Genomic DNA, 18,834 nt, shown 5'->3' on the forward strand with positions numbered 1-18,834 from the left:
CTTTTTGTGTCACTTTTTTTGACATACTATACTATGGCTTTTTTAATCACTGTTTTCAACATACAATACTATGACTTATTTTTTGCACTTTTTTCAACATAACATGCTATGGCTTATTTTTTACTTTTTGATATACAACACTTGCTTTTTTTGACATACTATACTATGGCTTTTTTATCACTGTTTTTAACATACAATACTATGGCTTATTTTTGACAAACAATTCTAAGGCTTTTTTCGACATACTATACTATGGCTTTTTTATCACTTTTTTCGATATAATATACTATGGCTGTTTTCGACATACTATACTATGGCTTTTTTATCACTTTTTTTCGATATACGATACTATGGCTGTTTTCGACATACTATACTATAGCTTTTTTCATCACTTTTTTCGACATGCTATACTATGGCTTTTTTTGACATACTATACGATGGCTGTTTTCGACATCCTATACTATGGCTATTTTATCACTATTTTCGACATAATATACTATGGCTTTTTTCATCACTTTTTTTGACATGCTATACTATGGCTTTTTTGACACACTATACTATGGCTGTTTTCGACATCCTATACTATGAGGGGACTAGGACTAGGACTTTTTTAACTTTTTTCTACATACTACCATGGCTATTTTGTCACCAATCCATGAAAAAGTGATAAAAAAGCCACATTATAGTATGTCGAAAAAAGTGATAGTATGGTATTTTCAAAGAGGTGATGAAGGAGCTGTGCCATTATTTGGAATTAGCTCAGTCTATAAGGACTTGAGTTGGGAAGGAGAGCGTTGATGGTTCAAGTCCTTCTATCTACTAAAGCACGAAAGTGAGCCATGGCTTTTTTTTAATCACTTATTTCGACATAATATACTATGGCTTTATTATCACTATTTTCAACATACTAAACTATGACTTTTTTATCACTGTTTTCGATATACTTTACAATGGCTTTTTAATCAATTTTTTTCGACATACTATACTATGGCTTTTTTGACATAATATACTATAGCTTTTTTGACATACTATACTATGTTTTTTTATCACTTTTTTTCGACATACTATACTATGGCTTTTTTTGACACACTATACTATGGCTGTTTTGGACATACTATACTATGGCTATTTTCATAACTTTTTTCGACATGCTGTACTATGGCTTTTTTGACATACTATACTATGGCTGTTTTCGACATCCTATGCTATGGCTATTTTATCACTGTTTTCGACATACTATACTATGGCTTTTTTCATCACTTTATTCGACATGCTATACTATGGCTTTTTTTGACACACTATTCTATTGCTGTTTTTGACATACTATACTACGGCTTTTTTATGACTTTTTTCGACATACCATACTATGGCTGTTTTCAACATACAATACTATGACTTATTTTTTGCTCTTTTTTCGACATACTATGCTATAGCTTTCTTATCACTCTTTTCGACATACTATGCTATAGCTTTTTTATCACTTTTTTCGACATACAATACCCTGGCTTTTTTATCACTGTTTTCGATATACTATATGATGGCTTTTTTCATCACTTTTTTCAGCATGCTATACTATGGCTGTTTTTGACATGCTATACTATGGCTATTTTATCGCTGTTTTCAACATGCTATATTAGGACTTTTTTCAAATTTTTTCCGACATACTACCATGGCTATTTTGTCACCAATCCATGAAAAAGTGATAAAAAAAAGCCACATTATAGTATGTCAAAAAAAGTGATATTATGGTATTTTCAAAGAGGTGATGAAGGAGCTACACCATTGTTTGGAATTAGCTCAGTCTATAAGGAGTTGGGTTGGGTTGGGAAGGGGAGGGTTGATGGTTTAAGCCCTTCTATCTGCTAAAGTGTGCCATGGCTTTTTTATCACTTATTTCGACATAATATACTATGGCTTTTTTATCACTATTTTCAACATACTAAACTATGACTTTTTTATGCTATACTATGGCTTTTTTCGACATACTATACTATCAGTTTTTTTTGCACTTTCTTCGACATACTATGCTATGGCTTTTTTATCACTTTTTTCGACATACAATACTATGGATTTTTTATCACTGTTTTCGATATACTATATGATGGCTTTTTAATCACTTTTTTTCGACATACTATACTATAGCTTTTTCATCACTTTTTTCGACATGCTGTACTATGGCTTTTTTGACATACTATACTATGGCTTTTTTATCACTTTTTTTCGATATACTATACTATGGCTGTTTTTGACATACTATACTATGGCTTTTTTCATCAATTTTTTCGACATCCCTGTGAGTAGAACTAAAAGCATTTATTTTTTTGTCACTTAAATTATAAAAAAAAAAACATTTTGTGTGGAATTAAGAAATTAAAATGGATTGTACAGCAACACTGTAGGAATCACTGCCCCGTCATGTTGATTAATTGCGTACACCTTTTCTTTTCATATATTATTTGACCGATAGAGGGCATCAGGTGGTATTTGTAAAATCAGTGTTTGTTTGAATGTGTTTTTTTTTGACATACTTTACAATGGCTGTTTTTGACATCCTATACTATGGGTATTTTATCACTGCTTTCAACATGCTATATTAGGACTTTTTTCACATTTTTCGACATACTACCATGGTTATTTTGTCACCAATCCATGAAAAAGTGATAAAAAAAGCCACATTATAGTATGTTGAAAAAAGTGATAGTATGGTATTTTCAAAGAGGTGATGAAGGAGCTACACCATTGTTTCGAATTAGCTCAGTCTATAAGGAGTTGCATTAGGAAGGGGAAAGTTGATGGTTCAAAATACTAAACTATGACTTTTTTATCACTGTTTTCGACATACTATACTATGGCTTTTTTGACATACTGTACTATGTTTTTTTATCACTTTTTCGACATACTATACTATGGCTTTTTTATCACTTTTTTTCGATATACTATACTATGGCTGTTTTGGACATACTATAATATGTTTTTTTTCATCACGTTTTTTGACATACTATACTATGCCTATTTTATCACTGTTTTCAACATACTATACAATGAGTTTTTTTAGCACTTTTTTGGACACAGAACACTATGTTTTTTTTGACATACTATACTATGGCTTTTTTGACATACTTATACTATGTTTTTTTTCATCACTTTTTTTGACATGCTATACTATGACTTTCTTTTCCCCTTTTTCGACATACTCTACTATGGCTTTTTTATCACTGTTTTCGATATACTATATGATGGCTTTTTAATCACTTTTTTTCGACATACTATACTATAGCTTTTTTCATCACTTTTTTCGACATGCTGTACTATGGCTTTTTTGACATACTATACTATGGCTGATTTCGACATCCTATGCTATGGCTATTTTATCACTGTTTTCGACATACTATACTATGGCTTTTTTCATCACTTTTTTTCAACATGCTATACTATGGCTTTTTTTGACACACTATTCTATGGCTGTTTTCAACATACAATACTATGACTTATTTTTTGCACTTTTTTCGACATACAATACTAAGGCTTTTTTCGACATACAATACTAAGGCTTTTTTCGACATACTATACTATGGCTTTTTTATCACTTTTTTTCGATATACTATACTATGGCTGTTTTCGACATACTATACTATGCTTTTTATCACTTTTTTTTCGATATACTATACTATGGCTGTTTTCGACATACTATCAATGGCTGTTTTAATCACTGTTTTCAACATACAATACTATGACTTATTTTTTTGCACTTTTTTCGACATACAATACTATGGCTTTTTTATCACTGTTTTCGATATACTATATGATGGCTTTTTTAACACTTTTTTTCGATATACTGTACTATGGCGGTTTTCGACATACTATACTATGGCTTTTTTATCACTTTTTTTCGATATACTATACTATGACTGTTTTTGACATACTATACTATGGCTTTTTTCATCACTTTTTTCGACATCCCTGTGAGTAAAACTAAAAGCATTTATTTTTTTGTCACTTAAATTATAAAAAAAAAAAAACATTTTGTGTGGAATTAAGAAATTAAAATGGATTGCACAGCAACACTGTAGGAATCACTGCCCCGTCATGTTGATTAATTGCGTACACCTTTTCTTTTCATATATTATTTGACCGATAGAGGGCATCAGGTGGTATTTGTAAAATCACAGTTTGTTTGAATGTGTTTTTTTTTGACATACTTTACAATGGCTGTTTTTGACATCCTATACTATGGCTATTTTATCACTGCTTTCAACATGCTATATTAGGACTTTTTTCACATTTTTCGACATACTACCATGGTTATTTTGTCACCAATCCATGAAAAAGTGATAAAAAAAGCCACATTATAGTATGTCGAAAAAAGTGATAGTATGGTATTTTCAAAGAGGTGATGAAGGAGCTACACCATTGTTTCGAATTAGCTCAGTCTATAAGGAGTTGCATTGGGAAGGGGAAAGTTGATGGTTCAAGTCCTTCTTTCTACTAAAGCATGAAAGTGGGCCATGGCTTTTTTATCACTTATTTCAAAATACTAAACTATGACTTTTTTATCACTGTTTTTGATATACTATACGATGGCTTTTTAATCAATTCTTTTTGACATACTATACTATGGCTTTTTTGACATACTATACTATGTTTTTTTATCACTTTTTCGACATACTATACTATGGCTTTTTTATCACTTTTTTTCGATATACTATACTATGGCTGTTTTGGACATACTATAATATGTTTTTTTTCATCACGTTTTTTGACATACTATACTATGCCTATTTTATCACTGTTTTCAACATACTATACAATGAGTTTTTTTAGCACTTTTTTGGACACAGAACACTATGGTTTTTTTCGACATACGTATAGTATGTCGAAAAAAACCATAGTGTTTTTTTCGATATACTATACTATGGCTTTTTTGACATACTATACTATGTTTTTTTTCATCACTTTTTTTGACATGCTATACTATGACTTTCTTTTCCCCTTTTTCGACATACTCTACTATGGCTTTTTTCATCACTTTTTTCATGACTTTTTTCGACATACTATACTATGGCTGTTTTCGACATACTATATTATGGCTTTTTCATCACTTTTTTCGACATACAATACTAAGACTTTTTTTTTATCACTGTTTTCAACTTACTATACTATGACATTTATTTAGCATTTTTTCAACATACTACACCATGGCTATTTTATTACCAATCCATGAAAAAGAGATAAAAAATGTTGAAAAACTATACTATGGCTTGTTAATCACTTTTTTGACATACTATACTATGGCTATTGTATCACTCTTTTCGACATACTATACTATGGCTTTTTGATATACTATACTATGGCTTTTTTCGACATGCAATACTATGACTTTTTATCACTGTTTTCGATATACTACACGATGGCTTTTTATCACCCTTTTTTCTATGACTTTTTCTAAACTTTTTTTGACATACAACACTATTGCTTTTTTCTCACTGTTTTCAACATACAATACTATGACTTATTTTTTGCGCTTTTTTCGACATACTATGCTATGGCTTTTTTCATCACTTTTTTCATCACTTTTTTTGACATACTTTACTATGGCTGTTTTCGACATACTATATTATGGCTTTTTCATCACTTTTTTCGATATACAATACTATGACTTTTTTTTATCACTGTTTTCAAAATACTATACTATGACATTTATTTTGCTTTTTTTCAACAAACTACACCGTGGCTATTTTATTACCAATCCATGAAAAAGAGATAAAAAATATGTTGAAAAACTATACGATGGCTTGTTAATCACTTTTTTGACATACTATACTATGGCTATTGTATCACTGTTTTCGACATACTATATACTATGGCTTTTTGACATACTATACTATGGCTGTTTTCGACATGCAATACTATGACTTTTTATCACTGTTTTCGATATACTACACGATGGCTTTTTATCACCTTTTTTTCTATGACTTTTTTTTTTTACTTTTTTTGACATACTATGCTATGGCTTTTTAATCACTTTTTTTCGACATACAATACTATGGCTTTTTTATCACTGTTTTCGATATACTATACGATGGCTTTTTAATCACTTTTTTGACATACTACAGTATGTCAAAAAAGTGATTAAAAACACTTTTTTCAACATACTATATTATGACTTTTTTTGACATACTATACTATGGCTATTTTATCACTGTTTTCAACATACTATACTAGGATTTTTCTTAGCACTTTTTTGGACACAGAACACTGGCTTTTTTCGACATACTATACTATGGCTTTTTTCATCAGTTGATGAATCACTTGACATGCTATACTATGACTTCTTTTTCACTTTTTTTGACATACTATACTATGGCTTTTTTATCACTTTTCTCGACATACTATACTATGGCTATTTTATCACTGTTTTCAACATACTATACTATGATTTTTCTTAGCACTTTTTTGGACACAGAACACTGGCTTTTTTCGACATACTATACTATGACTTTTTTGACATACTATGTTTTTTTTATCACTTTTTTCGACATACTATACTATGGCTTTTTTCATTACTTGATGAATCACTTGACATGCTATACTATGACTTCTTTTTCACTTTTTTTGACATACTATACTATGGCTTTTTTATCACTTTTCTCGACATACTATACTATAGCTTTTTTGACATACTATACTATGACTTTTTATCACTGTTTTCGATATACTATACGATGGCGTTTTATCACCTTTTTTTCGACATACTGTACAATGGCTATTTAAACTTTTTTTGACATACAACACTTGCTTTTTTCGACATACTATACTATACTATGACTTTTTTATCACTGTTTTCGACATACTATACTATGGTTTTTTTATCACTGTTTTCGACATACGGTTCTATACTATGGCTTTTTTCGACATACTATACTATGGCTTTTTTCATTACTTGATGAATCACTTGACATGCTATACTATGACTTCTTTTTCACTTTTTTTGACATACTATACTATGGCTTTTTTATCACTTTTCTCGACATACTATACTATAGCTTTTTTGACATACTATACTATGACTTTTTATCACTGTTTTCGATATACTATACGATGGCGTTTTATCACCTTTTTTTCGACATACTGTACAATGGCTATTTAAACTTTTTTTGACATACAACACTTGCTTTTTTCGACATACTATACTATACTATGACTTTTTTTATCACTGTTTTAGACATACTATACTATGGGTTTTTTATCACTGTTTTCAACATACAGTTCTATACTATGGCTTTTTTCGACATACTATAATATGATTTTTTTCAATTATTTCGACATACTATACTATGACTTTTTTATCACTTTGTTCGACATACTATACTATGATTTTTTAAATTATTTCGACATACTATACTATGGCTTTTTTTATCACTGTTTTTGACTCACGGTATTATACTATGACTTTTTTCCAACATACTATACTATGACTTTTTTTCGACATACAATACTATGACTTTTTTAACACTTTTTTTCAACATACTATATTATGACTTTTTTTGACATACTATACTATGGCTATTTTATCACTGTTTTCAACATACTATGATTTTTCTTAGCACTTTTTTGGACACAGAACACTGGCTTTTTTCAACATACTATACTATGGCTTTTTTGACATACTATACCATGTTTTTTTATCACTGTTTTCAACATACTATACTATGACATTTATTTTTTCAACAAACTACACCGTGGCTATTTTATTACCAATCCATGAAAAAGAGATAAAAAATATGTTGAAAAACTATACGATGGCTTGTTAATCACTTTTTTGACATACTATACTATGGCTATTGTATCACTGTTTTCGACATACTATATACTATGGCTTTTTGACATACTATACTATGGCTGTTTTCGACATGCAATACTATGACTTTTTATCACTGTTTTCGATATACTACACAATGGCTTTTTATCACCTTTTTTTCTATGACTTTTTTTTTTTACTTTTTTTGACATACTATGCTATGGCTTTTTAATCACTTTTTTTCGACATACAATACTATGGCTTTTTTATCACTGTTTTCGATATACTATATGATGGCTTTTTAATCACTTTTTTGACATACTGTACTATGACTTTTTTAACACTTTTTTTCAACATACTATATTATGACTTTTTTTGACATACTATACTATGGCTATTTTATCACTGTTTTCAACATACAATCAATATACTATGATTTTTCTTAGCACTTTTTTGGACACAGAACACTGGCTTTTTTCAACATACTATACTATGACTTTTTTGACAAACTATGTTTTTTTTATCACTTTTTTCGACATACTATACTATGGCTTTTTTCATTACTTGATGAATCACTTGACATGCTATACTATGACTTCTTTTTCACTTTTTTTGACATACTATACTATGGCTTTTTTATCACTTTTCTCGACATACTATACTATAGCTTTTTTGACATACTATACTATGACTTTTTATCACTATTTTCGATATACTATACGATGGCGTTTTATCACCTTTTTTTCGACATACTGTACAATGGCTATTTAATCACTTTTTTTGACATACAATACTATGGCTTTTTTTCCACTTTTTTCGACATGCTATACTATGACTTTTTTTTAAAACTTTTTTTGACATACAACACTTGCTTTTTTCGACATACTATACTATACTATGACTTTTTTTATCACTGTTTTAGACATACTATACTATGGGTTTTTTATCACTGTTTTTAACATACAGTTCTATACTATGGCTTTTTTCGACATACTATAATATGATTTTTTCAATTATTTCGACATACTATACTATGACTTTTTTATCACTTTTTTCGACATACTATACTATGATTTTTTCAATTATTTCGACATACTATACTATGGCTTTTTTATCACTGTTTTTGACTTACGGTATTATACTATGACTTTTTTCCAACATACTATACTATGGCTTTTTTATCGCTTTTCTTAAATACTATACTGTAGCCTTTTTCAACATACTATATATGACATTTTTATCACTTTTTTCAACATACTATACTATGACTTTTTCATCACTTTTTTTGACATACTATATATGGCTTTTTTATCACTGCTTTCGATATATAATACAAAAGTATTCAATTTAACTTTGGGATCTCTGCACATACCCTGGAACAGCTTTTACTCATACTTACTTTCCTTCCCTTTTGCTGCCACAAATAGGCGTGTGTAGAACTGGCTAGAAAATGACAGAACAGCACACCCTTTTGGAGAATATGGAGCTAAAGGTGAACGAGTGAGTTTGTGAACCGTCGGGTATAGTACTTACGTGTTTTATTTTATGTTATGTATGTGTCTTGCAGGTGAACCTAAGGCTAGTAAAGTTGACTTCCTGGGTATGAGTGTGGAAGGCGCATCTGCCATAGCTGGCCAGTGGGTCCTGTTGGTCCTTGGTGTGGTCCTCTTGGTGGCCACCATCATATTGGCCTACAGGTACAGGAGGTCAAAAAAGGCTGAAAAGTCCTCATCCACGATGGAGCTCAAGCAAAAGTACTAGTCATCAGTGATGGCTAAGAACCAACCTCAATGTGAACATCAGCATTTTTGTGTTCTGTACAGTACATCTGATCAAATTTGCTCTTCTTTTTGGTATGCCTCCCTATCTAGTCTTGTATTTTTATTGTATACACTTGGAGTCAAATTATTGTTTGCCTACGCAAAAGAACATTACAGTTTTGTAATGTATTTGCAATATTTGAATGTGTAGAGATGGAATGTTTTACATGAATGTTTGTAAAGTAATTGATTACGTTTTTGAATATTTGATTTCTTTTGTTGAATCTGCATTTCTACAATAAAGACATTAAATATGTATTCTGCCTGTGTTTAATCAAGATATTATAGAAAACACAACAATTAAGATGCTAAAGTTGTTAAAAACTATTTAATTACATTGAAACCACGCAATAAAAAACACCAGCACGACAAAGAACAGAGTTTGTGCATTGGTTTCAGCCCTTCCCTCTTTACTCGCAGAGTCAATGCAGCCTCTGTAACCGCCACAGTCACAACCTGTGGGCTCTCAGGTAACACAGACTAGAGTGGTAACGCAACACTTATTCCCATCACAGTTGTGTTCAGTGACTGTCTTCTCCTGGTCCAGTCTGTTTTCAGTGCTGCAGGTTGACCTCAATGGGGGCCACAATGGCTTGGAAACAATCCAAGTGCCAGCATACAAAAGTACAAAGCTTAGGGACAGAGCAACAACAAAGGCCATTCTTTCAAATAAGTCAATTCACTTTACCTTGTCACTATGTACAAATTATAACTATCTATGCTAGAGTTTACAGTCTCCAGACACATATAACATCATGTATTATTTACTCCAGTGTCATGACTCCGTTTGTGATATTTTTTTTCAAAAGATAGGTTCTTTACTTTAATAACACAAGACCGTGTAATAAATAATAATCAAGTGTGCTCACATGATCTCATCAACATATGTTTTCTAACTCTACATACAGACAAGAAGCTATTGCTTTTAAACTTGTTGCAGGGGTGCTTGAATGACTCTTGCCCTGAAATTTAATTAAAACATGTCCAGCTGGGCTATAAAATGTATTATTCACCAATAGCTATTTTTCCTCCGTACCTCTGGGTATTTATTCCCTTAAACCAGTGAAACAATTTTCTATGTCACTTTTTCGAGGTCAGTGCCACAACTATTTGAGATGCGAGTCTACATAAACCTTGCCAAACACTGAAATGGACATTCACATAAAGTCTCTCATAACAGAGTGGATGCTGGTCAACATATTCTAAGTGCAGTTCGAAAACGATCTCCTAGGTTTAAAACCCTTACATAGTCTACAACGGCTGACCACAAAGGGATGACTGGGGGCAGAGCAGGAAATGTACAATCACGGAAATGATCAATAGACTCACTCCTCTTATTAGAGAGGAAAACACAGACATGGTAGAAATAAAGATGATTATTGACCAGCCAACTTTGCTTGGAGGATTTAAAAAAAAAAAAAGATACATGCAAACATCATAATCAAAACAATTTACCCTTGAATGCAACCCAGATTCCAACACTGCATTCATCAAAAATACAGAACAAATTACAATCTCTGAAACAAACGGTTCAGTCTATTGCACTGAAAAAGTTGAAATCTACATAAAGTAAAAAAAAAAAAAAAAGAAAAAATGGAATGCAATATCCACAATTGGTCCATGCATGTGGCTCGACCGAGCCCAATGTTCTTTGTTTGGCCTGTGTCAAACCAGCGTGACAGTGAGTGGTTCAGGGGCCAATGTAAAGGCCTCAGTAGTAGTAATGCTGCATCTCTGTCCAGTTGGTGATCCAATACTTTTTCTGTGGCTCCTCAGGCTGAAATCCCAGATTGAACTGATACCGCTCAGCCTTGCGAATTCTCACCCCCTGGTGTTTTGGCATTATCCGGTAGTAGATGGCACGCTTGAAGAATCCAAGCTAGTGGGAAAAGAGAGAGAAAGAGAGGGAGGTGACATTAAAGAGGATACGCTTAAAAAGCAGAAGAGCTGGGATTAAAGACGGGTTGAGAAAGAGATTTAGGATTCATAGGCTGAGGAAAATCAAGTTAGGTAAAAGATAAACCCACGCTGAGTAAGGTGCAGAAGACTGATAAAGAAGTGAAGACAAACATGATACAAAGTGATCAGCAGCGCAATGTACAGTATTAGCCTGAAAGGGAAGTAGAAGCCATGTTAGGGTGATACAGGGTAGATACAAATAGTGGACATAAAGAAGAGAGAGAAGGTTGAAGCACACCCCAAGCTGAATGAGCTGAATAGTATCCATAGAAAAACCATTTGTAGGGGTGTTGTTACCCAAAAGCCCCACTGGTATGTGCTGTTGGGGGACCCATGGGGCCCTCAGTAGTCCTCGGTCAGCCTCTCTGTCTCAGAGGGCTGGATCTTCATCTCAGCCTTCTGGGCTTTGGCCTCATACATTTCCCTCCTGTTGGCCCTCTGGAAGAAGCCACACTGGGGGTGGTGTAGGAGGAGGAGGATGATGCATGGGGAGGGGGTAAATCAAACGTTAGACTAAAGGCTCAATATGGAGACAGCCATTGTGTAATCCAGAGAAGATCGTTGGTGTGAGTAAAAAATGTGGAGAGATTCAGAGCTATTGTGAGTCTGTCTGCAGAGATACAGCATGTAAACCAGTGTAATCAGTGCAGCAGTGTTTGGTAGTCTCACCTTCCATAATATAAGAATGATTATTCCCAGTAGGACAATTCCCGCTATAGCTGCAGAGATGACGATCCACAGCGGGAGCTCATAGGGTGCCTCCACCCCCTCCAGTGGTTCTATTTCTACTGTGAACTACAAGAAAGAAAGGAGAGTGTCAAGTAGAATCATCATCAACGTCCCCCTCTTCCTCCTTCTTCTCCTCATCATCATCAACATGATCACCACGCACCACGCTGGTCTGACTGTCCATCTTGATGTTTGGTTTGTTTTTAATGAGCTTCAGTGTGGCTTGACCTTTGACCGTAATTCTCAGAGCGTTGGAATAGTCCTGCAAACACACACACACACACACACACACACACACACACACACACACACACACACACACACACACACACGGTAGAAAAAACATCTTCAAAAAGAAGACAAAGAAAGCCATGGACAATTATATTAAATTATTAATAATGTGTGTGTGTGTGTGTGTGTGTGTGTGTGTGTGTGTGTGTGTGTGTGTGTGTGTGTGTGTGTTTGTGTATAGCTGGAGAGCTTACCTCTAGCATCGTACTGTTCCACAAACGGGAGCGGACATAAATCTTGGCTGAATCGGTCATGTTGACCAGCGGGCAGGTAAACGTCACACAACGTGCTGTCCGTTTGGAGCATTCCTTCAACACAGGATGACACAGAACAACTATTATACAAGTGAACACCATTTTGCTTTTGTTGTTTTTTCAGGATGTACACAATCTAAGTAGGAATTTGACAGTGGGAGCCCTTGTATTAAAAAATAAGCTGTACTGTTATAGTACTTCAAGGTTTTAGGAGACAGCCAGTACAGTAGAATATGTACTTCTGCACTCAGTGATAAAGCTCTTTACCACAGTATATACTGTACGTTGAGTGAAAGTAGGTCGTTGCTAGAGGTTTCTAGCCACAATAACGGCCTACCAGACTGAAATATCTCAGCAACTATTCGAAAAACTGCCATGACATGTGGTACACATATACATCATCCCCCCAGAGGATGAATCCTACTGACTTTCCCCCCTGACTTTTCTTCTGGTCCCACTAGCACGTTGATTTGTGATTAATAGTGAAAAAGTCTGTCACCAATTTCTGGATGTGTTAGCATGCAAGATGGCACATCAATTTGATCTTTGATCAAATATAATTTATATATATATATGCTTCAAATGACACGTGAAAGCTTGTTCATGACAGCGCTTCATAAGGCAGATCCATTTCTTACCAAAAGGTAGGTCTCTTTGCGAGGAGTGAGCAGCGTGATGGCTGCCTGTGGCTTTGTCGTATCATCATCATGTGTGATCTGTCGTTTAGTACGCTTTCGGTCGCTCCCTGACAACTGAAAGACAAGAGAGGGAGGAGGGGAAATTAAGGAAGGAAGCAGATGAGACAGACATGACATAAGAGGGCTCGTGGTAATTGCTGGTTTTGATAAAGACATTACCAGATTCTTCTTAGAATAGCACTGTCATTTCTACTGTCTATATCTAGTCTGCATGCGTTATGACTTTCTATTTGGGGCCCTGTGAGGTCTGTAAGTGGCGACACAGATTTTTCCAAAATGTATTTCTGAACATCTGTGGTTTGGCTTTGAGGCCATTTTCACACCCATGTCCTACCACTGACATTTACTCATACAGCTTCAGTTCACACTCAAGTCAGGATGAACTGCAGCTCATGTAACAGGCCTGTGAACAGCACAACTGTAGCAAAGTTAGGGTACATTTAGTTTAGTTCAGTGAAATTCCAAAGGGTATATGAGGAGTAAAATCAACTAAATTAACATTAGCATTGCCATTGTGAGCATGTTAGCATGCTGGCAGTATACTTTGGTTTATGACTTACAATACTGATGACGTTCCCATCAGCCATCAGCTTCGCTTTGTGTTGTACCTTTGTGTTTAGCATGTTAAACTAAAATGGTAAACTGTTAGTCTAGCAATGACTTGTCAAGCTCTGACCACCCACTCTTGGAGGAATTAATTTATCTTCCCTCTGGGGAGAGATATAGGCTCCCTAGAGCAAAACAAACAGATACACATTTTCTTTTGTTCCTTGTGAAATTAAAGCTATTAACTTGCATAACACTTTTAGAAATCACTCCTTGTTTTCTTAGACGCTCAAGGATTTTAATGTGACACTGTTCACTTTTAAGGAAAGAAATTGCTCTTTATCAATGTGTTGGTTTTGTGCTGCTACGATGTTTTATGCCTTGTTTGTGTGTTTTTTGTTTATTTTTTGTACCGCCAACTGCAGATAAAATGTCCCCTTGAGGGACAATAAAGCTCTGATACTAATTATCAGAATGCCAGCATTGTCTTTGCCAGAATGTTATCATGCTGCAGTAAGCATTTAGCTCAAAGTGCAACTGAGCAAGAGTCACAGAGCTGCTAGCATGGCCTTTCATTAAAGGCAGTACCTGTTTATATATAACTGTGTTTATGGTTTTTCAGTAATGGGACATTTCGGGATGTGCTTATGTCTTGGGTGTGGACAGGAGTAAGATGTAAAAAATGGAAGAACAGAAAAACCTTTGCATAGTAGACAGTACTCAGAGGTAAGGAAAAATAGATTGGAAAAGTATGACATGTATCAAATGCCTAGATGGATCAAAAATGAACCCAGGATTTTTTCATGTGGTTCATAGTCAGCTGAATCACTGGCATTGTTGTGTGTATTTTTTGTTCACAATCTGCATCTTCACTATCTGTTTCAATGTGTCCAAGAGTTTTGGGCATTTAGAAATAATCTGGGCATAATCAATTATATATCAATTGGTTATTGAGGAAAAAGGAGCATATTTTGGTTCTAAACAAAAGCCTAAAATAAGAGCCTTACAGTTAGGTTAAGCATGTTGACAACTTCTCCAGGAGGTTTACATTCCACCTCAGATTCCCCTTTAACAACAATCTTCGTCAGGTACAGCAGCCACTTGCCATTGGCTACCTCAAAGGGCCACTCAAACTCCACCGCCAGGGTCCCCATGTGTCCCAGGGGCTGTCCCCCCATGTTCACCTAATGGCAGCACAAAGAAAAAGGAAATTTTAGTAGAAATCAAACAGATGGTGTGAAATAAAAATATGATGTTGAATAACAGTCAGGGATTCACTGTGACTTTGTAACCCCTAATTAGTATCCACCCCTGGTCATGCTTACACCACAAACCCTGACTCACACAGCAAAATTTAAACTTCTGAAGAATAAAAGTTTGGGCTTCAAAGAGAGAGTGGAGATGACGGAAATGTGGGTAGCACACATATTATAGATGCAATATACAGTTCTGGCGGTGACTAACATCGAAGGTGAACTCGACCAGGCTGCCGACGTCACTGGTGTTGACCATGGCTGACATGCCCATCACCGTCCCACTGAATTCTGTTTCCACCCGCGGGTTCGTTCTGGACAGGGTGAGAGTTAGAAACGATTGTACGCCGTGCAAGTAAAAACTGATGTGGAAGATAATGTGATGTGACATTGTCCATTGCAGTTCTGTGCTCTATAGTGTACATACACTACGTCATGTTATGTAATGGAACTCACATGGTGAAGGAGGGGGTGATGGTGTTTTCAATCAGCAGACTCAGAGGCACAGGCTTCAGGTCACTCTGCTCACTAAGACTGGAGAAACAACCCTTATTACAACACTGGGTGCAAGTGTAGTATTTTGAGAGTATGTTAGAGCCACTAGATCAATAATGCAACTTTAAATTTTGCTAAATAAAAAAAACTTATATTAGGATCAGCTATAAAATGCTACACTCTGGAATCAAAACTGGTACCCAAGCTTTCGATATTAAGGAAATTCAATCATGCATCAATGTTTAGCACTTACGTGGACAGAAGCAGCTGGGTCTCAATCTCTTGTGTGTACAAATTGATCCCTGGGGTCTCAAACTTGAGATAAAGTGTTACCTGATAATGCAAACAATATAAGAAGAAGTGTTAAATTAATTTCAACAAAGAAAAAAAGTTCAACATGTAAAAGAGAAAAAAAGTTCAACATGTAAAAGAGAAAAAAAGTTCAACATGTAAAAGAGAAGAAAATTCCAAATGTACCTTTCCATTGCCTTTAAGTGGATTCCCCAGGTCACAAATCACTGTGTCGGTCAGACGGCATTGTACATTATGATCCTGAACACACAATTAGCATATTGAGAAAGTGACCAGAAGGATTCAATTTCGATGACAAACACAACTGCAGATTGGCATGAGGAAAAGAACAAATGAATGAATAAATGGACATTTGTCAGTCGTCTGCTGCCCTCCAGTGGACGTACCTCAGACAGGACCGCAGAGTAACTCAGTGCGTCAGGGATGGTGACGTTGAGCATGGCCTGGTGGGCATCTTCACCTAGCTTTCCCTGACCAGGATAGTTGGTCACCTCCACCATCAGCCCTATTTTCTTTACACTGCTGTTGAACGGGAGTATCTGAAATTCGCCAGGCCTGGACAAAGGAATACATGGACAACATGCATTATTTCTTCACTTAATTTTTTTTTAACAATTATTTTTGGCTAATTAATCAATTTACAGCCTTATTTATATCCTTGCAACTGTAAGCATGTGGCAGTGACAGCTAATCCACAGTTTTAGTGCTAAAGTTCGGAGAGAAACATTTGTGATTGTTGCACATTCAAAAGTGCAAATTCTGAGCTTGTGAGATGGCTTGAATGGGGGCGTTTGAAAAGATGCCATACAAATGGTTTGCCAGACTGGATGTCTACGCGCGAAAATGGAAAAAGTATTTAAACTTTCTGGGAGGCTCCTAAGCTTTGTGCTTTTGTTTAGCATCATGTCTGTACGCTAAACATGAAGCTATAGCCAAGAGACGGTAGCTTAGCTTAGCATAAAGACTGAAAGGGGAAACAGCTAGCTAGGCTCTGTTCAAAGTAGGGGTGCACCGATCCGATATTATGATCGGATATCAGCCCCAATATTGACAAAATAGCTGGATCGGGTATCGGAAAAATGAACAGATCCACAGGCCGATCCAGTTTTTTTTATTTTTTTCCTCCGTCGCAGCACATCCTATGTCATTCGTCAGCAGCACGTGTGTGATAAACGTTAAGCAACATGGAGCGAGCCAAAGATTCGGCTGTATGGAGATATTTCACACTTGCCACGGCCAAGTAGTTCATTGGCTGTTTGCAATGTCTGCAAAGTAAATGTTTCGAGGGGTGGTGGTAGTTCCGCAAAGTATAATACTACCAATTTAATCAAGCACATCCCAAAAATATTTTTGGTAACTGTTTGATTACTATTGTATGTTTGACCAATACACTATTTTGTTTCTACTGCTACATTTTATTTATTTTAATTAAATTTATAATATTTAAGAAGTTTGATTACATTCTATTCTAACTGTTTTTTAAATAACAAATAAATAAGAATTCAATACATTACATCTATGTTATTTTGCCTTAGTTAGGAAAGTAATGTTTAGGTAGGAAAGTCTGGTGCATTTAGCCTCTTCCACATAGTGGAAGGAAGTTTATTATTAATTCAACAACGGTATTGGATCGGTATCGGGTATCGACAGATACACAAAGCCCAGGCATCGGTATCGGGACTGATAAAGGCGGATCGGTGCATCCCTAGTCCAAAGGTAATTGCATGGATTAAACAAACAAAATATAACATGTTATATCCCTCTTTCCAGTATTTATGCTAGGCTAACCAGCTGCTGGTGCTAGTTATACATTTACTGTAAAGACATAACAAATTTCATTTCACCTTTGGTAAGGCTTTCCATCGTTGTCAACAAATTGGGCTGTCAGCTGCAGGTTACTGCTACATTTGTTGTCTAAGCCACACTCCCTCTGAAAGTTAATCTGCAGGAAATAGAACAAGTATTACATCATTCCTTACAGGGGACGATCCCATATACATGTGCTTCACTATCTATAGTATTTCAATGTGACCTATGAATGTAGTGTATGCACCATTCCATACCTCGGCTCTTTGAGTGAGTTTCTGCTCCTGGCTGATAATTGGGAAAGAGTCTAAGTTCTGCAGGGAACGTCTTGAATTAAGTTTTGGTTCATCTAAGGACATGCTGAGGGAAAAGACCACCGGCTCCAGTTTGTCTCTCACAGGCACCTATAGAATCGTCCAAGAATCTAATTTTAGTCTTAGCACATGGGCAACATCACGTTCGGCAATTACATATCACACACGTGTATTAACTAACGCACGCACGCATGCACGCATGCACGCACGCATGCACGCACGCGCACACACACACACACACACACACACACACACACACACACACACACACACACAATATGGTGTATTTGTATTGAGACTTTACCATTACAATCAGTTTCAAAATACGGCAAATGGATTTGGAAGATGGCATGCTCAAGAAGCCGATATATGTGTCATCATTGTCCTCAAAACGAACACGAGGGTTTCTCCTGTCCACGTCGGCCTTCACTGTGTATTTCACCGCTTAACAAAGAAGAAACATACAGTACATTATAGAACACTGCGGCAAGTGCATTTGTTTAGTCAACAATACGACAGTTTTGGAAAATATAGCAAGCCTCCAGCAAGCCAGTATCTT

General features: G+C 35.2%; 2 protein-coding genes across 2 annotated transcripts in view; one reads left to right on the forward strand and one right to left on the reverse strand.

Moving 5' to 3' along the window:
• ace (angiotensin I converting enzyme (peptidyl-dipeptidase A) 1) overlaps positions 1 to 9,785 on the forward strand; it is a 31,313-nt gene extending 21,528 nt beyond the window's left edge. The window contains exon 25 of the mRNA XM_028567315.1: positions 9,366 to 9,785. Coding sequence (XP_028423116.1) covers positions 9,366 to 9,559 — 194 coding nt within the window. The 3' untranslated portion in view covers positions 9,560 to 9,785. The remainder of the gene's footprint in view (positions 1 to 9,365) is intronic.
• Positions 9,786 to 9,927: 142 nt separating this feature from the next.
• The window catches only part of itga3b (integrin, alpha 3b), a 33,950-nt gene continuing 25,043 nt past the window's right edge, over positions 9,928 to 18,834 (reverse strand). Inside the window, exons 12-26 of the mRNA XM_028567316.1 lie at positions 18,580 to 18,719; positions 18,219 to 18,365; positions 18,000 to 18,097; positions 16,542 to 16,710; positions 16,321 to 16,395; positions 16,097 to 16,176; positions 15,805 to 15,882; positions 15,560 to 15,662; positions 15,103 to 15,279; positions 13,490 to 13,603; positions 12,792 to 12,905; positions 12,470 to 12,568; positions 12,247 to 12,372; positions 11,875 to 12,030; positions 9,928 to 11,497 (exon numbers count right to left, since the gene is read on the reverse strand). Coding sequence (XP_028423117.1) covers positions 11,920 to 12,030; positions 12,247 to 12,372; positions 12,470 to 12,568; positions 12,792 to 12,905; positions 13,490 to 13,603; positions 15,103 to 15,279; positions 15,560 to 15,662; positions 15,805 to 15,882; positions 16,097 to 16,176; positions 16,321 to 16,395; positions 16,542 to 16,710; positions 18,000 to 18,097; positions 18,219 to 18,365; positions 18,580 to 18,719 — 1,631 coding nt within the window. The 3' untranslated portion in view covers positions 9,928 to 11,497; positions 11,875 to 11,919. The remainder of the gene's footprint in view (positions 11,498 to 11,874; positions 12,031 to 12,246; positions 12,373 to 12,469; positions 12,569 to 12,791; positions 12,906 to 13,489; positions 13,604 to 15,102; positions 15,280 to 15,559; positions 15,663 to 15,804; positions 15,883 to 16,096; positions 16,177 to 16,320; positions 16,396 to 16,541; positions 16,711 to 17,999; positions 18,098 to 18,218; positions 18,366 to 18,579; positions 18,720 to 18,834) is intronic.

The sequence above is a fragment of the Perca flavescens genome, chromosome 21 (genome assembly GCF_004354835.1).
Source record: "Perca flavescens isolate YP-PL-M2 chromosome 21, PFLA_1.0, whole genome shotgun sequence".
In the NCBI taxonomy this organism is placed as follows: domain Eukaryota; kingdom Metazoa; phylum Chordata; class Actinopteri; order Perciformes; family Percidae; genus Perca; species Perca flavescens.